This window comes from Pleurodeles waltl, chromosome 7, assembly GCF_031143425.1.
Source record: "Pleurodeles waltl isolate 20211129_DDA chromosome 7, aPleWal1.hap1.20221129, whole genome shotgun sequence".
Taxonomy (NCBI): Eukaryota; Metazoa; Chordata; class Amphibia; order Caudata; family Salamandridae; genus Pleurodeles; species Pleurodeles waltl.
Window position 1 is genome coordinate 427,689,102 of NC_090446.1, and position 25,403 is coordinate 427,714,504.

The 25,403-nt window shown below is 44.5% G+C and overlaps 1 protein-coding gene across 4 annotated transcripts in view; it reads right to left on the reverse strand.

The window, feature by feature from the left end:
* The window catches only part of SPNS1 (SPNS lysolipid transporter 1, lysophospholipid), a 132,519-nt gene that overhangs the window by 34,268 nt on the left and 72,848 nt on the right, over positions 1-25,403 (reverse strand). For all 4 annotated transcript variants that reach the window (XM_069243941.1, XM_069243942.1, XM_069243944.1 and 1 more), the window contains one exon: positions 16-167. In XM_069243941.1, coding sequence (XP_069100042.1) covers positions 16-167 — 152 coding nt within the window. The remainder of the gene's footprint in view (positions 1-15; positions 168-25,403) is intronic.

Sequence of the window (25,403 nt, forward strand, 5' to 3'; positions counted from 1 at the left end):
TTCAGTAACACTCACCTTCCCACCGGGATAGCGAAGTAGAAAATGGTCAGCATGCGGCTGCGCTGGTCAGAAACAAAAAGGTCAGCAATGATGGTGGGGGCAATGGTAGAATAGCTGGCCTCGCCAACACCAACTAGCCCCCTGGTGAGCAGGAGGAGCCAGAAGTGCTGAAAATAGAAAAAATGTGCCACAGGTGAAGATTAAAAAGCCCCCAAACAATTATCAAGGGACAGAGAGGAATAAGTTAGCTGTAATTAATGTTTTGTTAGAAGGTTAGGCCCGTAAAGATATCACTGGTGGTGGGGGAATGGGTGGGCTAATACCGTTCCAGCTGATTCTGAGTAACCCAGTGTATCCAGGCCCAAAATTATCAGCTCCACAAGTATTGGGCCTAGCAAAACTCGGTTCACACACACAGGACCCCAAAATTCCAGGCCTAACTACATCACACCTGGTGAAACCAGAGGAGACGAGGTGGCAGGGTAATAGTTGCACGAAAGTGCCCAGCACAACTATCGCCCTCTTCTGCACTACAGGGTTGCAGTCTATGCTTCCCCAGCCTTATCTCCCAGACATCTACTGTTGAATCCACAGCAACAGCTCTGAGCATTGGCAAAGCCCGGTATAGACATGTCGCTTCACATCACCAAGTCCTCCTGCAGGAATAACCACGGGCTTAAGGAGAGCATGGGGCTGACAGGTGGCATCTCCTGAAGGCCCCTTTTACCCCTACTTCTTCCCTGTAAGGAGGAATAGCTGTTGCAAGCCATTCAGAAAAGCCCAGGGCACACACAGAACCTAAGAACAGGTACAACAAGATGAGGGGTGGAGAACAACCCTCTCCCCATATGAGCCAAGTATGCCCCCTATGCAGCTCCTGCACCATCTACTGAGTGTGTGTTGATTCAGGTTAACCTACATGAGGCTGCATGATCATAACTACATCTATAACAATTCAATACAGGCATTGGCAATATAATGGGTCTTGAATTTGCATGATTTAGAGCTAATGGCATTGTAAATTCATAACTAAACTTTTCTAGTTAATAAATTGGTCAACCCTGCCTCATAATTTGGTATTTTTCTTCCACATAATTCCAGTGGCCCTACATATAACTAAAGCACTTCCATTTAGCTTCTTCCTCTTTCGCAAAATGCCAGACACGGACATGTTGTGTCCAGGAGAAAGGAGTCTAGTCACCTGGTCACAGTAGTCGTGGGTATTTCATAACATTAAAAAGCAGGATGGTGCTAATCTCACCTGGTTTCTAACACCACGTTGGGCGGTTGCCATGAATCTGGTGGGATAACTGCCATGGATTAACAAGGGACAGAATGATGATAAAAGAAAAAAAGCAACAATACCCACAACATATGGGGCAGGCAACAACATGGACAGAGGATGGGAGCAAGCAGAACATAAACAGCGGGAGGAGGGCGGGCAAGCAACAACATAGAGGGGAACAAAAGCAAACGGGTAAGGGAGAGCGACACGGAGGCCAGGGAGAGAAGCACATCAAGGAGATGGCCTGGAAATACATGCCATGTTATGGAGTGGTTCAACAAAAAAAAAAAAACATACCACAAAGTGGCAATGGTATTTTTTCTGAAAAATAAAGCTTTGTGTATGAATACGAAGAGAAATGCTGTGCACCTACAGGGCCCAAACCAAAAATTGCAATGTAAAAAGGACAGGAGCGTGAAGGCAGATGCTGTCTTTGCATGATTTGGACAGTATGTGTGAGTAAAACAGCAATTAATGTTTTCCTTTGCTGGCAAAAGGGAGTCGTTTTTTGTCGCGAGTGGAAAATATAGTCCAATAAACAAAGAATCAGATTATGCTTGTTTTTAAATGTAGTGGAAGGAGCTTAATAAGCATGTGTTTTTAGGTGAATATAATCATGCTTTTAACGATTGGCCTTTTGGGCCAAAGTTGGACACCCATGAGATTAAAAAAAGTGAAGTGATTACCATAATAGGATAGATATTTTTTATAGCTTGTTCTTTTAAGGGTATAAACCAGATGTTTTAAAACACAGATTCGCCCACCAGGACATGAAGGGAACCATAGCAGTTTAAACATTTTTGATCCTATCAGCGTGTCCAGATGCAATTATATGGTCGCAGAAGGCAAACAATGCTTTGAGAGACAACAACACCCTGCTTAAACACGCCCAACAAGAAGCCCAAATGCCTACCCCCACCCTCTTGTAAAGCAACCTTTTAGAGAAAATTGAAAACGGTTAAAGGGTTCTCCCACCAAGCAAATTAAAACGCTTAAACTTAGCAGTGTGGGCTTTTTTTGCTTTCCGCCATGAGCCGCGCTTGCACGGCTTTCTCAGCCAGAAAATAAGTAAAACGTTATTTGACATAAGCGAGCTGATTCAAAGCGCCACGGCCACCAAGAGCATGAGTAAGAAGGAGAGACACAAAAGTAAAAAGAAGTTTGCTTGCAGTCACACATATCAGCAAACGTGCAATTATACATGTAACAGGGCGAAAGCCAAGGCAGTAACAAACTGCCCTGAGAAGGGACAAATGTAAAGCATTGACCAATGATAACAAAGCATTTTTGAAAGGCAAGCCCACGAACGAGTGAAAGTGATGGGCATGAGGTGAGCGTGATTAAAAGCCCAGGTAGATGATAACCCAGCGGAAAAGCAGCGCTTTCGTGCTGCTATACTCAAGCTAATAAAAAACTGATGTTGAAGGTTTGCCACTGGTCTCTCTGGCAGCCCTTAACTGCTTTCTAGTCACATTCTGCACACAGAGAACACAGTATCTTCCAGTTGGTTTGATTCAGAAGTTACAGCAGAATGAAATAAGTTTCTGTTGTTGTGTGCCACTTCTTGTGTTACATCAATGCAACGTTCTGTGGATTTATGATACAGCTACAAATCGCACTGCTGAAAATGTCTGGTCAATTGACTATGTGAAAGTTACAGTACCTCATTGAACTCATGAAGGGCAAGCCAAGTTTTCCATGAATGGTAATTATATATCTTACCTAACTCCAAAGATATGAAAACACACAAATCCGAATCTGAATAAACAGCCTTATCTATCCCTCCAATTCTGCATTGGGAAGGATGAAGCCACAATGGAGGACGAGCACTAGGGGTTCAGGTGGAAAGTGGGATTAATGAGAAATAAGGGGAATTCAATGGAAAAAGAAAAGAAGAGATTTAAAGGTAATAAGTAGGGGAAAAAAGCTAGAAATCTTGAAGATAAAAAAAAGGTGATAATAACAGTTAAAAGGCATAGAGAGGGGAAAGGAGCATAAACAAGAAGGGAGGAGATGAAAAAGAAGCAAAGAAACAGATGTGAAAGAGGAACGGATGAAGGGGATAGTGAGGGTTGGGAGATTAAATTGAGATGGGAGTGAGAAGAGTAGGACATACAAGAGAGAAGAGAACAGGTGATAAAGAAGGTGGGAGAGAGAGCAAAAGGTAAAACAAGCATTGACAACATCAATAGGTCTCACCCATACAAGAACTATTGGCTTGGCAATGTATTGTTGCCATGTTGTACACCAGTGTTGTTGCTGTTCAGCATGGCTAAAAGTTACTGGCATAGAGTGTCAGAGTGGAGTGGGGAAGTAGTACTGTAGCGTGGAATTGTTAGTGCAGAGTGTCGCAGAGTGGAGTGGGGGACTAGAGTGTCGTAGAGTGGAGTAGAGTTCAGTGGCATAGAGTAGAGTAGAGTTCAGTGGCATAGAGTAGAGTAGAGTTCAGTGGCATAGAGTTGTGTGGTGTAGAGTGGAGTGGGTTGGAGTGGATTGAGGTAGTCTGGTAGATTGGACTGGAGTAGAACGGGATGGATTGGATTGTGGTAGATTGGGATGGATTGGGTGGAGTGTGGTGGAATGGATGGGGTGGATTGAAATAGGATAAAGTAGATTGGGGTGGATCGGAGTGGGGCGGATCAGATTGGAATGGGGTGGGTGGAATAAATTGGAGTGATAGGACTGGGGTGGGTAGGAATCAAATGGGGTGGTTTGGAGTGAGGTGGAGTGGATTAGATTGGGCTAAAGGTGGATGGATTAGATTGAGCTGGAGTGGGGTGGATTTGAGTAGGGTGATTTAGGACTGGGGTTGTGTGGATTGTATTGGAATGTAATGGGGTGAACTAGAGTGAGGTGAAGGGGCATGAATTATATTGGACTGGAGTGGGATGGAATATATTGAACTAGAATGGGATAGATTGGACTAGAGGGGGGTGGACTGGACTAGAGGGGGGTAAATTAGAGTGGGTGGGATAGAGTGAATTTAATTGGAGTGGCCTGAAGTGACCTGGAGTGGACTGGACTGGGGTAGAGCGGGGTGGATTGGAGTAGATTGGATTGAAGTGGGGTTGAGTGGAGGGTGGTAGATTGGAGAGGAGCAGGATAGATTGGAATGGAATGGATGGGGAGGATTAGAATGGGGTCGATTGGAGTGGGCTCGATTGGGTTGAGTGGGGTGGATAGGATTAGGATGGGGTGGATTGGATTAAGAGGGGTAGATTGGATTGGGGTGGACTGGATTGGGATGGGGTGGACTGGTGTGGATTGTAGTGGGAGTGGATTGGAATGGAATGGAATGGGGTGGTTTGGTGTTGGGTGAACTGGAGTGAGGTGGAGTGGCATGAATTAGATTGGACTGGAGTGAGATGGAATATATTGGACTAGAATGGGGTGGACTGGACCAGAGTGCGGTGAATTGGACTAGAGTGGGATAAATTAAAGTGGGTGGGATGGAGTGAACTGGATTTGAGTGGGATGGGATGGATGTACTGGAATGGAGTGAACTGGACTGGGGTAGAGCGGGTGGATTGGAGTAGATTGGATTGAAGTGGGATTGAGTGGAGGGTGGTAGATTGGAGAGGAGCAGGGTGGATTGGATTGGGGTGGAGTGGAATGGATGGGGTGGATTGGAATGGGGTCAACTGAATGGGGAAACCTGATTGAGTGGGGTGGATTGGAGTGTACTGGATTGCAATGGGGTGGATTGGATTAAGAGGGGTAGATTGGATTGGGATGAACTGGGGTGGATTGGACTGGGGTGAATTGGGGTAGGGTGGATAGAAGTGGGATTGGTATGGACTGGAGTGGGGTGAAGTGGACTGGATTTGAGTGGGGTGGATTGCACTGGAGTTGAGTGGGGTGGATTGGAATTAAATTGGCTGGATTAAGGTAGACTGGATTGGATTTGAGAGGGTGGATTAAAGTGAATTGGAGTGTGTTGGATTGGAGTCAGGCGGGTGAATTGCAGGGAGAGGAAGGGTTGCAGTGGACTGGATTGGAATGGGGTGGATTGTATTGGAATGAGGTGGAATCGATTTGAGTGGGTATATTGGGAAGAAATGGATTGGAGTGGGATGGATTGGGGTGGGGTGGATTGGAATGGCGTAAAGTGGATTAAAGTTAATTGAAGTGGGATGGATTAAAGCGGCTGGGTGGATTGGAGTGTTGTGGAATGTACTGGAATGGGGTGGAATCGATTTGTGTGGGAGGATTGGGTTAGACTGGATTTGAGTGGGCTGGACTGCAGTGGAGAGGGTTGGATTGGTGTGCAGTGGATTGGACTTGAGTGGGTGGATTGCGCTGGACTGGATTGGAGTGGGTTGGATTGATTTGGGTTGGACTGGCCTGGGGTGGGGTGGATTGGAGTGATTTTGGATGAAGTGGGGTGGATTGGTGTGAGATCAACTAGATTGGAGTGGGCTAGATTTGAAAGGGCTGCATTGGATTGGTAATGGGGTGGATTGTGGACTGGAGTGGGATGAAATGGGGTGCACTGTATTGGCGTTGAACGAGTTGAATGGATTGGAGTGGGATTGATTAGAGTTGGGGACACTGGACTGGAGTGGGGTAGACTGGAGAAGGAAGATTTTATTTTAGATTGGAGTGAGGCAGATTGGAGCTGGGCAGAATGTTTTAGATTGGAGTGGGGTAGATTGATCTGCAGTGACTTGGGGTAGACAGGAGTGGGGCAGATTGTTTTGAACTGGTGTGGGGACGATTATTTTGGACTGGAGCAGGGCAGATTGTAGCGGAGCACATTGTTTTGGATTGGAATGGGGCACACCGGAGTAGGGCGGATTTTGGTTTGGAGTGGGGCATAGTGAAATGGGGCAGATTGTTTTGGATTTGAGTGAGGTAGACTGGAGTGGGGCAGATTGTTTTGGAATGGAGTGGGGCAGATTTGAGTGAGGCAGATAGTTTTGGATTGGAGTAAAGCAGATTATTTTGGATTGGAGTGGGGAAGATTAGTTTGGACTGAATGGAGGAGATTGGATAGTGACAGATTTGAGAGGGACACACTGTTTCAGATTGGTGTGGGTCAGATTGTTTGGGATTTGTGCAGGGCATATTGTTTTCTATTAGCGTGGGGCACATTGTTTGGGATCAGAGTGCGGCAGACTGGAGTGGGGCAGATTGTTTTGGATTGGAGTGGAGCAGATTGCAATGGGGCAGAGTGTTTTGGATTGGAGTGCAGCAGATTGTTTTTGATTGGAGAGGGGCAAACTGGAGTGGGGCAGATGAGTGAGGCAGATTACTTTGGATTGCAGCCAGTAGATTGGAGTGGAGCAAACTGTTATGGATTGGAGTGGGGTATATTGTTTTGGATTGGAGTGGGGCAGATTGCAGTATGGCAGATTGTTTTGGATTGCAGTAGGGCAGATCGAAGTGAGGCAGATTTTTTGGGACTGGAGTGAGGCAGATTGTTTTGGATTGGAGTGGGGCAGATTGTTTAGGATTGGAGTCGGGTGGACTTTTATGGATTGGAAGGGAGCAGAGTTTTTGGACTGGAGGGCGGAGATTCTTTTGGATTAGAGTGAGGCAGACTGGAAAGGGTGGACTAGAGTAGGGTAGATTGGAGTGAACAGGTTGTTTTGGACTGGAGGGAGGCACGTTGTTTTAGATTGGAGTGAGGCAGATTTCTTCCAGACTGGAATGGTGCTGATTGTTTAGGATTGGAGTGGGGCAGATTGTTTAGGATGGGAGTAGAGCAGATTGTTTTGGACTTGAGTGGGGCAGATTGGAGTGCAACACATTGTGTTGGATTGGAGTGGGGCAGATTGTTTTGGATTGGTGTGGCACAGATTAGAGTGGGACAGATTGTTCTGGAGTGGAGTGGCGCACACTGGACTGGGCCAGACTGTTTGGTATTGGAGTATGGCAGATTGGAGTGGGCCAGATTGTTTTGGGTTGGAGTGGAGCAGATTATTTGGACTGAAGATGGGCAGATTGTTTTAGATTGGAGTGGAGCACATTGTTTGGTATTGGCACAGGCAGATTGTTTTTTATTGGAGAAGCGTTTATTGTTTTGGATTGGTGTGGGGCAGACTGGAGTGGGGTTCGCTGGGAAGACTGGTGTGTGGTAGATTGGAGTGGATTGGGTGAGTGGTTTGGTTTTAAGTAGGCTGGACTGGGTTGATTTGGAGTCCACTGGATTGAGTGTGGCGGACTGGTGTGAGGTGAGGTGAGGTGGGGTGGATTGGAGTGGACTGGGGTGGGGTGCGGTGGAGTAGATTGGGATTTAGTGTATAATTATGTGTAATAAGCATAATTTCGAAAATCATACCCAAGAAAGAAACAATGTCGCTTTGCAATATTTAGAGCAAGAAAATCATCATCTTTTCTGACCAGTGCCCACGATCCAAAACATGAGTACAAAGTGAGAAAAGAAGACTTGCTAAAATAAAAGAATAGCGTTAACTGTAGAAAATAAAACTTTTTAATTTTGTTTGTCTTGCTGCCATGTTTTTGCCAGTCACACATCCTGTGTTTACAGGGCTTTAGATGTTAAAAAGATGTACCTCAATCACATCGGGACCTGCGGATGGGCACTGATTAAATTGAATCAATCAGTGCTTGGTCCCTGCTCCCCAGACATGAGTGGAAATGATGCTTGGCCTGCAGTGACAAATTACAACGCTTTAAAGAAGACTGCCATGAAAGCCAACAAATGGTAAACAATGGCAGGCTCCAAGCCCTTTTTATTTAACAATAGATTCTCCCAAGCAAGACACATGCACTAGCACATGCTATTGCAGGCTCAACCGTAAAAAGACAGGAAGGGATTGAGGATTAAGTGGCAAGGTTAGAAAGATCATGAAGAGGTGTAAGGAGAGGAGAGGGTGGGAGAGATTAAGATAGGGAAAGAAAAGTAGGCCCTGGTGCTCCACTCATGGAGTTTTCGGAATTTAGGCACTCCGCAATGTTCATGAATTCTGTTTCCGCTTGCATGCATGAGATTTATTTTTGGCGCTCCCGCCACAATAGTCTCAGGCCGCAGGTATGCATGAGAATTTACGGCCACTACCGTGCCAATATAGTGCTGCTGGAGAACGAACCTTGTGCAGATTTTCAACTTGAGAAGCAGCTAAATCTACTCAAAAAGACATTTGAGTAGGTTTTCTTCTCCAACGGACAGTTCAAGCTGGTTTTCAGTGCGAAAAGTTTTTTTTTTTTTTGGGTAACCTTTTTTTCCCAACAGGAAGGAAGTGCCCCTGAGACTTCAACTTCCTGTTCCTGTCCGGCAGACTACTCCCAGTGCTTTGTCCATCTCCTGGTCACTTTTCACTTAGATTTCAAGGTGGAAGGATCACTCTCTTTTCTGCTGGATATCTTTAGATTTCAAGACTTTGTTTTTGTGATATCACACAAGTTAAAAAACTATTGTATAAGGGTGTTGTTTGGCTGAGCATACACCAGTATTTCTTTGTACTTTTGTTTGATTTTCAAATTTCATTGTAGTGGGTGGCCTGGAGTTTAAGTAGGGGGCCTAGTTATTTTTTTGCATTTCATTTTTCACCTTTTGTAAAGGGAAAATGTTGCACAGTTCAGTACCTTTTCTCCATGTTTGTTACATTTGCAATATTCATTTATTTTACTGTGTGGCCTAGTCTTCCAACCGGCCATCCAGCCAGAAGGCCCAGTACTAGTCATCAGGGCATGAAAGAAATGTTTCTGCGGTATATGTTTTTAGAACATAATTTAGGGCAAGGCTGGCATTGGATTACATTTAAAATGTTGGCTAGTGTTTGTAGTTCATGTTTTTTCCTGAAAAAAGTGTATTGTTGTAAATGTTTATAGCTCAGTTAATTTTCGTGTTTCTCATTGCTGAAATAATACATTTTTTGGTCAGTGTGCGTGAGTGTGTTCGTCTTTGGCCACCATTTGTCTTTGTTCTCCATGCCATGTGTCCAGCGGCCATTCTGTGCAGTCTGTGTCCATAGACCTGAATGTGTAATTTGTTCTCCCTGCCTCCTTGTTGTTGTTTGACTAAGTGGCTGGTGGGCATTTTGTGCAGCCAGTCAGTGTGCTTGCATATGTTCTTTTTTTCCCTATGCCTCCTTGCTCGCTGTTGTTGTTTGACCATGTGGTTGGCAGCCATTTTGTGCATTGAACCAGTGCGCTTTTACAATAGGCTTGCATGTGCTCTTTTTTCCCCAAGCCTCTTTGCTCGCTGCTGTTTGACTGTGTAGCTGGCGGCCATTTTGTACATTCAACCAGTGTGCTTTTGCCATAGGCTTACATGTGTTCTTTGTTCCCCTAGCCTCCTTGTTCGCTGCTGTTTGTAGGACCATGTGGATGGCGGCCAATTTGTACATCCAGCCAGTGTGCCTTTGATATACGCTTGCATGTGTTCTTTGTTCCCCATGCCTCCTTGCTTGCTGTTTGACCATTTGGCTGGTCGTCATTTTGTGCATCCACCCAGTGTGCTTTTGCATTGATGGATGTGATATACTATAATGATCTCAGGCATATTATTAAACTGATATCTATATTATGATTATTATGAACAGTGCTTATATTACATGCATTTCTGTGTAAAGTAGACTCTGGTAGCTTGGAAGTGTGGATTCAGCCTGTCTGTATCCATAGGGATTCTGAATAGAGCAGCATCTCCCTCCTCCCTTCCCACAGGGGCTGGGCCTAGCTGACTGCCTTTCTGAGTCCCAGGCAACCTGAGCCCTCCTCCCCACCTGCTCTGGCCCCTTAAGTTTGTGGAGGGAACCAAAGACAGCCACCTCCATTTTGTGAGAACAGCGTTTTCCCTGTGCCCTAATACAGCCCAGTGAACAAGGATTCGTAAGAGACCTAGGTAAGGAACCTCAGACTTTTTTGGGAAATCTTATTATTTGCTTAAGAGTGCTTTTTACTGCTACCCGTGCTTGTTTACTGTAGACTCTCTGTGTTTCAGGCAGCTTAGCCTTTTAAAGTGCTGTTTTTTTTAGCTGTGACTGTTTGCAATTTCCTTCCTAGTTTGTGGCAGAAGACTGCTTAAAGCCCCCCACCCCTCTTTTCTAAGTAAAAAGGCTATATACATCTTCCAGAGTGTGTTTAGGAGACTGCTTAATCTATTTCTGTGATTTAAATTGTGTTCAGAAACTGTCTGCATCCTGTTTTTTCCTTAAAAAAGCCACATATTAGAGTGCGCGACAAGCTGTATTTCAGTGTTTTTCTTACAATCTCTCCCTTACCTGGAAAGTAGGCTCTGCTAGCTTGGAAGTGTGGATTCAGCCTGTCTCTATCCAAGGAGATTCTGAATAGAGCAGCAGCTCCCTCCTCCCTTCCCGCAGGGACTGGGCTTCAGTTAACTTGGCCCTTATATAAGTTTCTATTGGTTGTTGCATATGGTGTTGTGATAGGTTGTTGGGGGCTGGTCTTTCTATTGGCTTAGGGATTAGAGTTGGGCTTGTGATTGGTGTAGGGCTGAGATTCTGATTGGTTCCTGGTTTTTAGGGTTGGGCTTGTGATTGGTAGTAGGGCTGAGATTCTGATTGGTTCTAATTGGTTCCTGGTTTTTAGGGTTGGGCTTGTGATTGGTAGTAGGGCTGAGATTCTGATTGGTTCCTGGTTTTTAGGGTTGGGCTTGTGATTGGTAGTAGGGCTGAGATTCTGATTGGTTTCTGGTTTTCAGGGTTGGGCTTGTGATTGGTAGTAGGGCTGAGATTCTGATTGGTTCCTGGTTTTTAGGGTTGGGCTTGTGATTGGTAGTAGGGCTGAGATTTGATTGGTTCCTGGTTTTTAGGGTTGGGCTTGTGATTGGTAGTGGGGCTGAGATTCTGATTGGTTCCTGGTTCTAGGGTTGGGGTTGTGATTGGTTGTTAGGATTAGGGGTATGATTGGTGATTAGGACCTGGGCTCCCATTTGTTGTTTGAATTAGGGTTACAAATCTGATTGGTTAGGGTTAGGACTAGGTTTCTATTGGCCAGTAGGGCTATTTAAGCCTATTGCTCAGGGTGTCTCAGTTACGGGGCGAAGAGGACAAAGGCAGCTGCCTGTTTGGGCCTGGTCGGTCCTAGGGCCAGAAATGATGCCCAATTTCCCATTTATCAGAAAGGAACTTACTCCCTACACATCAACATGCAAACACATTATCTGCAAAGACATCCAACTCCTGCATCACAAACTGACCTCATACAGATTGCAATGCCCCATCATCCAACATGATACCCCATATACAACACCTATCCACTACAACAGTAAAACACCTTCATTCTTTCAGCAAACACTACTCTGTCCACTCCCACTAACACAACCTGCCATCACCCACACAACACAAAACCACATTATACATTACTTTCAGCCTTCCAGATACACACTCCCTGTTCATACAAACCAACAACACTATCCTCTATTTTCTCCATACAGACTACCTTTCATCTTGACAATTCCTGAACCCAGCCTTCCAACATACCATCTACAAACACCCTTCCCCTCTCTTCACCAATTACACACAACCATACAATCCTCACACTCCACTCACCACACATTATTACCTCTTCCAGTCATCACAACTAACACAAACTCCCCGGACACACATCCATCCCCTCTGACACACCTCATACATTGATCCCCAAAACACATCAACACCTCCTGTAATACTCTAATTCCACTCACCAGCACTAACTCACATACAAATCCCTCACCGAAAACCACATCACTATCCCCTCTCACTATTCCACAAAAACAATACAGAACACACATATCAGCACATCAAATCAACACAAACTTTCATTACCCCACTTCCACCCTCATGACTACACAAAGAATACAAATCCCGTCCAATCTTTACCCCTACATTCTCACTCTTCACAAACATCTACCACAAGCACCCAACACAGCAACATTCATTCACCCGCCTCTCATCTATTGCACAATTTAGAGCCTTACATCATGATCCACATGCTCCTCCACCACCCCTACCCATACTCCTTCCACAATAAACAGACGCAAACAAAATAAACATGCCACTCTTAACAACTTTGCATCCCCTTCTCTATTACATAAGGCTACCCTACAAAAACAGTACACTCTTCATGTCTCTCTCAGCCACCAAGTCCACCACCCACACACACAGACCCAACAAAATGCCTCCTAAACCTGCTGGAAGAGGAACACTATATTGAAAAACAAGACTATTGTGACCCTCACACAGTTATCGTAACTAACAAGACACCTGCTACAAGCTCAAAATATACTGCTCACCCTTCTCCTAAACAAAACAACACCGCCACTAACACACTTTTTCTAAACTGCCAGCTCAGAAATGCTCGGTCACTCTAAAAAAAAAACAAGCACCACATCTACGACCTGCTCACAGACACACAACCTGACTTACTATTCATAACAGAATCATGGTTGGGAGATGACATAGCCCCAGTGTTGCATGAAGCCCTTCCTCTGAACTATCAAACCATCACACAAAACCGTATAGGCAAGAGAGGATGTTGACTACCTATCATATTCAAACAGGCAATAAATCTCAGTAAAACAGACATTATTTCCATACAAGGTTTTGAAGCCCTCCTCACCAGATGCCACCCTACTCCAACTTCCTTCTGTAACTTTCTCCTCCTTTACAGACCTCCACCTAACAACTCAATATTCCCAGACACTTTTCTAGATACAGTCTCAAACCTTATTACATTATACTCAAACCTATGTGTAGGAAAATGGCTCCCTGTTGCAGTTAGCCTCCCCCCCACACTTATTGCCTGATATTGATGCTGACTTGACAAAGAAGTGGCTGGGACCCTGCTAACCAGGCCCCAGCACCAATGTTCTTTCACTAAAAATGTACCATTGTTTCCACAATTGACACACCCCTGGCACACAGATAAGTCCCAGTGCTACCGGTGGCCATGCACCCAAAATACTGCCTGTGGCCTAGGTAAGTCACCCCTCTAGCAGGCCTTAAAGCCCTAAAGCAGGGTGCACTATACCACAGGTGAAGGCATAGGTGCATAAGTAATATGCCCCTACAGTGTCTAAGTCCATTCTTATATATTGTAAGTACACTGTGGCCATATTAAGTATATGATCTGGGAGTTTGTCAAAACGAACTCCACAGCTCCATAATGGCTATACTGAATACTGGGAAGTTTGGTATCAAACTTCTCAGAATAATAAACCCACACTGATGCCAGTGCTGGATTTATTTTAAAAAAAATGCACACAGAGGGCATCTTAGAGATGCTCCCTATATTTTACCCAATCCTTCAGTGCAGGATTGACTGGTCTGTGCCAGCCTGCCACTGACAAGTTTCTGATCCCCTGGGGTGAGAGCCTTTGTGCTCCCTGAGGTCAGAAGCAAAGCCTGCACTGGGGGGAGCTGCTTCACACCTCCCCTCTGCAGGAACTGCAACACCTAGCAGTGAGACTCAAAGGCTCAGGCTTCGTGTTACAATGCCCCAAGGCACTCCAGCTAGCAGAGATGCCCGCCCCCGGGACACAGCCCCCACTTTTGGCGGCAAGTCCGGAGGAGATAATGAGAAAAACAAGGAGGAGTCACCCTCCAGCCAGGACAGCCCCTAATGTGTCCTGAGCTGAGATGACCCCTGCCTTGGAAAATCCTCCATCTTGCTTTGGAGGATTTCCCCCAATAGGATTAGGGATGTGCCCCCCTCTCCACAGGGAGGAGGCACAAAGACGGTGTCACCACCCTCAAGGACAGTAGCCATTGGCTACCGCCCCCAGATCCCTAAATTGAGCATTTAGGGGTGACCCTGAACTCTGGAAACCAGTTCCTGCAACCTGAAGAAAGAAGAAGAACTGCTGCCCTGAAAGCCCCGCAGAGACGATGGAGACGACAACAGACTTGGCCCCAGCCCTACCGGCCTGTCTCCAGACTCAAAGAACCTGCACAGCGACGCATCCAGTGGGACCAGCGACCTCTGAGGACTCAGAGGACTGCCCTGCACCTAAACGACCAAGAACCTCCAGAGGACAGCAGCTCTGTCCAGGAACAACAACAAAGCTAGCAACTTTAAAGAGACTCTAACTTCCCGCCAGAAACGTGAGTCTTCACACTCTGCACCCGACGCTCCCGGTTCGAGTTCAGGACAACCAACACCGCAGAGAGGACTCCCAGGCGACTCCAACGATGTGGATACCATGAGTCTACCTCCCTGCACCCCCACAGCGAAACCTGCAGAGAGGATCCAGAGGCTTCCCCTGACCGCGACTGCCTGGTAAAGGAACCCAACACCTTGACCAAGCACTGCACCCGCAGCCCACAGGACCGAGAGGAACCACCTACCAGTGCAGGAGTGACCAGCAGGCGGCCCTCATCCTAGCCCACTCGGTGGCTGGCCCGAGAAGCCTCCCTGTGCCCTGTCTGTATCGCCAGAGTGACTCCCGGGTCCCCCCATTGTCTTCTACGACAAACCCGACACCTAATTTGCACACTGCACCGGGCCGCCGAGGGTGTGTTTTGTGTGCTTGTGCGTGTCCCCCCAGTGCTCTACAAAACCCCCCTGGGTCTGCTCCCAGTGGACGCAGGTACTTACCTACTAGCAGACTGGAACCAGAGCACCCCTGTTCTCCATAGGCGCCTATGTTATTTGGGCCCTCCTTTGACCTCTGCACCTGACCGGCCCTGTGTTGTTGGTGCTGTGGCTTTGGGGTTGCCTTTAACCCCCAACAGTCTGCTGCCTATGCCCAGTAAACTGAACTTGTAAGTGCTTTACTTACCTGAAAAACTAACCAATACTTACCTTCCCCACGAACTGTTGATTTTTGCAGTGTCCACTTTAAAAAAAGCGATTTGCCATTTTTACCAAAACTGTGTGTACTACTGTTTTAAATCAAAGATCTATACTTACCTGTGTGAAGTACCTTACAATGTATGTACTTACCTAAAACTTGACTCTTGTGGTTCTAAAACAAATTTAAAAAACAATATTTTTCTGTATAAAAACCTACTGGCCTGAAGGTCAAGGCTTTCAATGTGTGTTCTCATTTATTGCCTGTGGGTGTACAACAAATGCTTAACACTACCCTCTGATAAGCCTACTGCTCAACCACACTACCACAAAATAGAGCAATTGTATTATCTAATTCTGCCACTATCAACCTCTAAGGGGAACCCCTGCACTCTGTGCACACTATCTCTCACTTTTAGATAGTATATACAGAGACAACTTCCTACACTATGCATTCTTTGGGACCTAGACATATGGTTCGACAAACCCAATAGGCCCCATCCAAAAGCTATCACCACTGGCCTAGTTGCATTGAACCTACATCAGATTGTACACAATCCCACACACATCACTTGACACATCCTAGATGTCATTTTTGCTAAGCCTGAACTAGTTACCGTTCATAGCATCACACCAATCACATGGTCAGACCACCATTTGATAACTTTCTGACATAAAACAGCACAAATCAACACACCCCATAACAACTTACATACATGCACCTATTGACCTTGGAGCAAGCTCAATTTTGAGGACTTAGAAACACAACTAACAGCCAACACATATCTAGATACAATTAATTCTGTTTCAAAACTTTATGAGTTGCTACAGGAAGCTTTTGATATCCTAATACCACTCAGAAAAACTAAACAGGACAAAGGAAAACCAACACCTTGGAGAAACACAGAACTTAAAAAGATAAAGCAACAAATCAGAAAGTTAAAGAGGACCTGGCTCAAAACAAACAGTCAAGACAAACTGCAGCTACACAAACTTAACAGAATATACAAATCATCAATCAAAAAAGCTAAAAAAGATACTACTCAGACATAATTCAAAATGCTAAATCTGCAACCAAAGAATTTTATAAAATTCTCAATTAATTTCGAAAACCTACATGCATGGAAGGATGTCATCCCACTGCTCAAGATTTCACAAACAAACTGGCAACTCAATACACAACCATGGCAGACACATTGGACTCCTATTTAAAACATAAGAAAGCCATTAGCACCAACCCCTTTCCTAAAATACCCTCTAAGAATAAACCAACCCAGCCTCTACAGTCCTTCAGACAAATATCACAAGGTGAATTTATGGATTTGGTCAAAGCAAGCAGACCTTCCGGTTGCCCTTCTGACCCTTGCCCACCACACATCTTTAAAAACATTCTTTTATCTACATCTGCTGCCACACCTGTAAGAAGAATCCTCAACAACTCTTTAACTACAGGAGCTTTTCCAGTAGTACAACAACGAAGCAGGGTGTGAAACTAAGGATAAATGGTGCTACGGGTAATGAACTAACCCTAGTAAATGGCAGGGAACCTCAATAGGGAAACACCCTACCCTCAGAGGAAAGACACCTCTAACTACAAAATTAAATATAGTGAGGGTCCCTTCTAGATATATATAAAAACAAAAGAAAACACAAAGTCACGAATATAAAGTGAACACTTCACAAAAAACTTTCAACTTCAATACATCAGTCCAAATGTATCATAATGATCCTGGAATTAGCCAGTCAAGTTGAATGATGAATCCAAAGTCTTTATTCCAAATCTCATTCACTTATATACAGTCTGTAATCCACAGATTATGTTCCTTCCAGCCAACACGTGTTTCGTCTTGGGAAATGATGAATCCCTTATGACTTCTTCAGGGCTAGAAATCATAGAGTACATATGACAAAATGAGTTGAAACCAAAATGCTCAATCGTCCACTATGATGTGCAAACACACTCCAAAATTACCCAAGGGAGGTGAAAATTACATGGTATCACCAGAATGAGTGATGAGAAAAAAGGAAAGAAACCAAACCCAAAGTCCTAGTGATTGAAAATTAACACCAAGCCACCAACAATCTCCAACTAACTTCCTAAAAGTAAAGACACCAACATTAGCAAATCTATTAACAAGCTACAAGCCCCCAGTGAGTACACCAAAGTGTCCAAATTCAAATAATACGATAATAAAATACCTTCTTAAATCAGGCACTAATCATCTCTACTACAATTTGTAAATTCTTATATTCCAAAGTTTTCATCCAACACTCCAGTAGTGTTCCCATAACTGTCAGTATAAAAAGAAAGAATTACTTGAATAGTATTTAATATGTAATCTACAGTACATGCTTCGTAGCTCATCATCATTCAAAGTTATTATATGCCAAATCAGTATAAGTCTCACAAGGTCAAAAAAGCGGTTGTTGTATTAATTAAAGACTCAAATCCTATCCTTCACCTTCTGCAATCCTTAAAAGTTCGTCATTTCAAAAACCCACCTCGTTATTCCGAAAATTATTTATTTTATGGCTCCAGCGTCTGACAGTAAGGACGCCTTGCGAGTACGCTGCTCGCGCGCAGCCGAACCCGGAAATAAATACACTTCCGGGTTCGCGCTCCTAACACAGCGTAACCATGATCGAAAACGGACTAAAATGTGAGTAAAGAAGGAACCACCGACATACGTCTTACAAATACGTTCGCTGGGGGTCGCGTAACTAGTTAGCATGGAGGAGTCTCGTTCGTTATCGGAATTAACCAGACAAATCGCTCCACCAACTAAGAACGGCCATGCACCACCACCCACAGAATCGAGAAAGAGCTATCAATCTGTCAATCCAGTAGACCTGAAAAAGGCATACATATGACTGTTATTAAAGAGAACAAACCTAGACCTGCAAGACCCCAACAACTACAGACCAATCACAAATGGACCTTTCCTGGGCAAACTGATAGAAAGAGCAGCATTCACCCAGATGACACAGTTCATTGAAGACATTTCTATACTTTCAGACTACCAAACTGGATTCCGCCCAGGAGGAGGCACTGAATCGGTACTCATAGCAATCTGGAATGATCTTAAAAACACAGTCGACCGCAACGGAGTTGCTGCACTACTTCTCTTGGACCTCTCGGCTGCCTTTGATACGGTCGACCATGACACCCTAATTCAAAGACTCCACAAAGCTGGCATAGAAGGGACTGCTTTCGACTGGATCACATGCTACCTTAAAAAAAGAACTAATATCATCTACTCTTCCCCCCTTCTCGTCCAAACCCTACCTCGCAAAAGCAGGGAAGCCCCAAGGATCAATCATCTCACCTTTGCTTTTCAACATCTACATGATATCATTACCAGAACCGATCAATGATTTCCATCTCACATGCTACAACTATGCAGATGACAAACAAATATCTACTTAAATGCCCCAAAAACATCGAAAACTCACTAATCTTCAGTTGCCTCAGAGCAGTTGATCAGTGGATGAGTTAGAGCCATCTCAAACTAAATGCCTCCAAAACAGAAATACTCGTATGTGGTGAGTGTAAAAATGATGTCCCACTGTGTGCCTGGCCTGATGATCTCGGACAACCTCCTCAATTATCCAAGGAAGTTATAAACTTTGGAATCACCATGGACTCCAAGAAAACAATGAATGCCCAAGTGGAAAATTAGCACGAACAAGCTTCATCATCTTGAAGACTCTACGACACATCTTCCCCCACCTCGGATTTCCACACAAGGTGCAGGCTACTATCTTGTTTGTACTATCCAAACTAGATTATGCCAATGGCCTCTACCATGCATCATCTCTATCTATTATGAAAAAAACTACAACGTATAAAGAACTCCGCAGCCAGGCTACTATTACATTTAAAGCCACAAGCCCACATCTACCCTGCCTTGAGAGCACTGGTTACCCGCTGCCAGAAGATGCACCTTGCAGCTGCTTTGTACCACCCCACAAAGCTATACATGGAACAGGACCGCTTTTTATCAGAAACAAAATAACCAAATACATTCAACAGAGAAACCCCCGTTCAAGATTGGCACCCCGCCTTAGAACAAGACCATACAAGAAAAAGATTATAGGTGGTACATCCTTCTCCGTTCAAGCAGCCAAACTATGGAATTCATTACCCCGAACTATAAGATCTACAGATAACTATCTTGTCTTCAGAAGACTACTCAAGAATTGAATCTTTCCTTCATAACCACCATATTCAAACAGCTATGGACTGCATATGCCTGTGTTGAAAAATATTTTTTATCTGATTATGTGTATATTCTAGTTATATATAGTTCTTTAGAAAATATGTATTGCTACTATGTCATACCAATAAATCACACACATACTCTTTAAACCTGTTTAACTAATGTATATTTACTCACGGTTTAAATATGTATATACATATATGTGTGTGTATTCATGTATGTGTGTGTGTGTGTATATAAATGTAATAAATGTTTATGTTATTCTAGGCTTAACATGTTCATAGGTCATTGCATAGCCCCTAGATAAGTTGTTATATTAGATACTTATGAATCCCTGCTCTCATTTTATATCACACTGATCAAATGTTAATTATCATAGGTATTTGGCTATTCAAAAATTGAGTAAAGATAAATAAATGTTAGAAAAGTATGCTTATTAATTAACTTCAAATATTACAAATCTTGAAAGTTTGTGTGTATACAATACTACTTTTCTTATTATTTATACCCATTATTATATTGCTTGGACATATATTACCTTACTATGTACTTACATATCTATTAATTTATTACTCTAGTCCGACTGTACTAGAGAAAAAATTAAATTAAAATGAATCTATAAATAAAATTCAAATTATAAATACACAATTATAAATAACAAATATATTTTTACTCTCTTGTAAGCTTTACTTTGTCTACCCATCACCATATATCATGTCTCTATCAATCTATCCTCCATTCCCACTCTGACTCACCCCAAATACATTCTACTACTTTCAACTCCTAAATAACCCTGCCTAAGCTCTTCCCTCCTCTTCCACATCTAACTCACCCAAACCTCAGTTTACAAACATGATCTCCCTACTAAATTCTCCCTCATTTATCTCATCCAAAACCCCTCCTGGTAATATGATCTCCCTAACCCTTTCCACAGACTCTTCCCTCCTCCATACCCCCTTTACTCATCCCAAGCTTAAATCCTATTACTATAAACTCCCAATTAACACTTCTGGATTCTTCCCTCTTCTACCCCTCCGTTACTCAAGTCAATCCAACTAACAAACTCACATATCCGTGGCTCAAATTAACTCATAATAATACTAAAACAGTACTCATATTTCCCTATACTAATTCACCACTAATTCCTTTTGGGTTCTGGACTAGAGTGCTACTCGCCAAAAAGTGCTTCAACGCCTCGTCATGGCTAGTAAGCGCTATATAAATACCATTACAATACAATTTATTCGCATTTTTCATTTGCACCTCCTTGCTTCAAGATAGGTTTCTCATACTACTATACAAACATCAGCAAGTCTCTTTTTATTTTATTTATTTTACTTTTTTTAATTAATTTTTGTAATTATTTTTTGTTTTTATTTTAAGGTTTTTTTTTGGGGGGGGGGGGGGGGTTGTTTTTTGTTGTTTTTTTTGCATTTTGCCTCTATCCATACATACACCATACATGCACAGGCACAAAACAGCATTTATTTATTTTCTTTTTTGGTATAATTACATTTCCTCCTGGACACCATGCCTGCCACGGAGGTGTACTACAGACACATCAGCATTATTCATTTTTTAAATGATTATTCCATTTTCCCCTGGCCCATCTTGCCTGCCATAAGTGGGCACTAACATTCATTTGTTAAGGATTACTCCATTTACCCATGGACCTCCCTGACTGCCACAGGTGACTCCTTTAGAACAGATGCACATGAAGCAAAGAGCTATAGCTGTATGTTGTGTTATCCTAGCTTCAAATGAAATTTTATGATACGGTTTGACTTTAAAATGGTTGGATAAATTGTTATTTATTACCTAAGTAACCAACCACACTAATATTGCCTTTGTCAGTACTAATTCAAACTGCAACACTGCCACGCTTCACTAAGGCCCTCATTATGACAATGGCGGTAAAAACCGCCTACCACCTCGGTGACGGCTGCCAAAAGACCACCACAACGACTACCATCCGTTCGCCTAATTATGACCACAGACGGATTTCTGCCACAAGAAGGGCGGAAATCCGGCTGTGGCCATGCTAGTGGACAGTGTTAAGGTGGTGCTGCTACCACCAGCAGCGCCACGCCAGTAGACCGCCACCAGCCGTATTATGACAAATAATACGGCCTGGCGGGGTTCTGCTGGCAGGCGCTGCTGGTGGTAGCAGCACCCCGTCCCATCCCCTGCCGGAAGACCCCCTGGATAAGTCGGGTTTCCAACAGGGGAGGGGAGTGTTGTGGGTGTGTGTGTGTGTGTGTGTGTGTGTGTGTGTGTGTGTGTGTGTGTGTGTGTGTGTGTGTGTGTGTGTGTGTGTGTGTGTGTGTGGGTGCATGTATGTGTGTGCAGGTATGAGAGTGAGTGTTTAGTGTTGTTTGCGTACGTGTATGAAGGCATGCGTGTATAAATGGAAATGTGAATGCGTGTAAGTTTGGATGTGTGTGCGGATGTTTGCGTGTATGAATGAATGCATGCGTGTATGTCTGTGTGGATGAGTGTGTGTCTGCATGTGTGTGTATGGTGGAAGGATGGGAGGGGGGAGCATGGAAGAAGGTGGGAGGGTAGGGGGTGTCTGGGGAGTGTTGGGCGGAGGCGGGCCTCCTATCAGTGACAGGGAAGGAATTCTCTGTCACTGATATGGCCTACCGCCATGGTTTTCGTGGTGGTAGGAACCATGGTGGTAGGCAGGGTCATGATACCGCCGGTGGCACATTTGCAGCCGCCAGGCAGGAGATTGTTATCTCCAGCCCGGCAGCTGCTACCGCCATGGCAGTCGGAGTGGTACACAGGCAGATTGGCTTCAGCCAATCCGCCAATGTCATAATGTGGCAGCAAGTACCGCCAGACTGTTGGCAGTACTACCACCACTTTATCCCTGACCGCCGGGGTCGTAATGACCACCTAAATATTTTTCTTGCTTGTTTGCTTTTAGGTGCAGAAGGGAATAAGAGATATCACAATCAGTACTGCTAAACAGAAGGCCTGTCTAGTGATGTCATTCATCTAATCTCTTCCGCTTGTGAAGCTTGGTGCCACTGCCAACTGAGTGCATTAAGATGGCCCCAAAGAAAGTTGCTCCTAGAAAGCTGTCAGTGAAAAGAAGCAGCTTTACCCCCAGTGGTGTGCCGGCCACAACTTTTTTCCAGGAGACGTGTGCCTGCTGTACCAGCCTCGGGGAGGAACCTGGAAGCAGCACTGCTGCATCATCACCAACCCAAGCTAAGCCCAAGACCATTTCTGTCAGTGAGGCAGTGATGTAGAATTGGATTTGACCCTTTCGCAAAGTAGTACTCAATCATTTCAGGAAACAGAGAAAAGTGGACAGCAGCTGCAGCCAGCAATAGTAGATCTCCCTGAAGTCGGAGCAGAACAGCAGGTTGAGCTTCCTGCTGAGCAACACCTATTTTAGAATCACTGGCTCTCAGATCTCCAGAAATGAAAAGGAGGGGTACTCCACCATCTTCTTCAAGCACCACTTATGATGATGATGATGATGGGGACATGGAGGGGACCCTGGCAGAGTCCGGGAGATGCCAGGAGAGGCAAGAGAAAATAAAAGTTCCTGAAAGCCTTAAAATGTTGAAAGGGGATGATGAGGAGGAGGATGACAACAAGACTGTTGTTGTGTGACATTACTCCTCCTATCAACCTGCTCCGAGGGATGTGGCACAGATAGCACCGCCAGCTCCCATATCTATAAAGCTCCAGCTGAGAAGTGCACCAACCCCTACCTCAGTAAAAGTATGCACTGCAGAGAGGCAACTCACCCACCTACCTCCATTTCTTCTTCAAGCATTGGCAGAGGCCCTTTAAGAAAGTACTTCTCCCCAGTTTGGGACTTCTTTTACGCTTAGCAAACAGGAGGAGAACATTGCAATATGCTCCATTTGCCACACAAGTGTTCGTCAAGGTAAGCCTGGTTCACATTATGGTACGGGAGGCCAAATAACCCATATCAAAAAACACCACAAAATCCGGTGGAAGGAGTACCTTAAAAAAAATTGCTGAACGTGGTCATGGTACAGCTACAAGTCCAATTATGGTGGGAGGTCATGAGGAAGAGGGTGACATTCTCATGCAAAGCAGCCCTGTCCCCAGCTTTGCACCAGAACCACCCGCCTCAATAACCTCACAATGGCACAAGACTCAGAGTCAGATGGAGACACCGTGGCATACAGTGACTGTCGCGTAACACACATTGAGTCTACCACCACTTACTTCTCAAAAGTCGTCTGCCTCACTGGCCCCGAAAAGTAGAAAATCCAGGCTACTTTCATGTGCATGTTTAGGCAGGAGGGGACCTATGACCGCAACCACCCAATGGCATGTTTGTACAATGGGAGGCTGCCAAAAATGTTAGCGCTGGACCTCCTCCCTTTTTCTTTAGTGGAAGAAGTGGGATTGTTAGAATTTGTGGCTGCCATCTGCCCGAAATGGAAGATTCCAAGTCAGACCTATTTTGCCAGAGTTGCTGTTCCAGAGCTACATCATGATGTGCTGCAACTGGTTGGACAAGCTTTGCAGAGAAGTGCTGTTCACACTCTCCACTTGACGAGACACATGTGGACCACTGGACACTGGATCTCTTTTGCGGGGGTAAGGCAACAGTCATCTACATGACTTGACCCTGAAGAACGTTTTAAGGGCATTTGGTGGTATGCAACTGTAGCCATGTTCGCCATGGATAAATCACATAGAGCTGCAAATATCTTCGATAAATTTAAAAGCAACATATATGAATGGCTGCCCTGGATAATGGCAGTAACACAGTCAAGGCCATGGCAGATGGTGGCTAATTCAGGGCCTTGTGTTTACTGCATTGCATAAACTTGGTTTTGCAAGAGTTTTGCAAAAAAGAAGACATAGTCAGTAACATACTGACCCCCTGCAGAAGAGTCTGCACTCATTTCAGCCATTCTTTTGAAGCCCGGAAGCAGTTGCGGAGTATTCAGTGTGCTAATAGAGTACCAGTTAAATACAGGAGGTACCACCACGTTGGAACTCAACCTTTTACATGTTGCAACATCCGTTTGAGCAGTATTGGTAGATCAATGACTGTCATTCAAAAAGGAGGGGATGCAATTGGGAAAACTAGGACCATGGATGCGGACAAAAGGGGCCTACTCAAATGGTTGACACAGATGCTACACCCTTTTGAGGTTTTCACACCAGTTAGCAAGGAGGACAGTACAATAGGTCAAGCTAGCCTGTTGTTGCATCTGCTGCACGACCAGCTAAAGAAGGTGTCTGAAAGGTTCGCAGTCGCAGGTGTGAATGAAAACCCAGAAGCGCATGCCTTGGTTGAGAGCTTAATCGTTCACTTGGCTTGTAATGCAAGGCTGCAAAACGACATCATCTCGTTCAAAGAGTATATCTGTGCTACACTACTTGATCTGTGGTACAAACAAATTCTGCCTACTTTCATTTCTTTTTCCAAAGGGGATGTTTCAAAATACAAGAGGTGGATTGGTGAGCAAGACAGAGACCTGGAAGAATGACTGGAACTTGGGAGTCCTGCTCCACAGTTCTGAGTGCCACCTTCAATTTTTATAGAGGGCAGTCTTGTTTCACAGCAGCCAACACCAGCACCAAAAATCCCAGCAACAAGAGCAACAGAAGAACCAGACCCAACCTCTATGTTGGATTGGTTTCAAGTGGCAGGTCTTAAGTCCAGTGCCAAGGCGAAGGCAAAAGTGATCGAGCAAGTGGCAGCACCAGTGACCATTCAGAGGACATTCCATGTGTATATGGATGACCCAAAAGAAGTCTATGTGGATCAAATCCCATTAGTGTACTGACATAGGAAGATGTGCGAATGGCCAGAGCTCAGCATGCTAGCAATAAAGTATCTGTCTTGTCCTGTTGCCAGTGTGTCTGCTGAGCGTGTGTTCAGCACAGCTGGCGTAGTTGTTATAGAGAGAAGGACCAGTCTCTTGCCTCAAAATGCAGAGAGATTGACCATGATCAAAAAGAATCAACATACCACACGATTACACTGCTACTGAAACAGCACAGGAAAAGGAGGAGGATGATTGGTCAGACCAATTTCTGGGTGAACCACCTGAGTTTGAGGACCAACTCTATGTCCCAGACTGACTATGCGAATGCTACCACAGGACTTTTTAATTAACGTTTAACTTCTTTCTTTGCACAAAAAATAGCTAGTGGAATATTATGTTTGTGTCTGATTTATGCTGCCC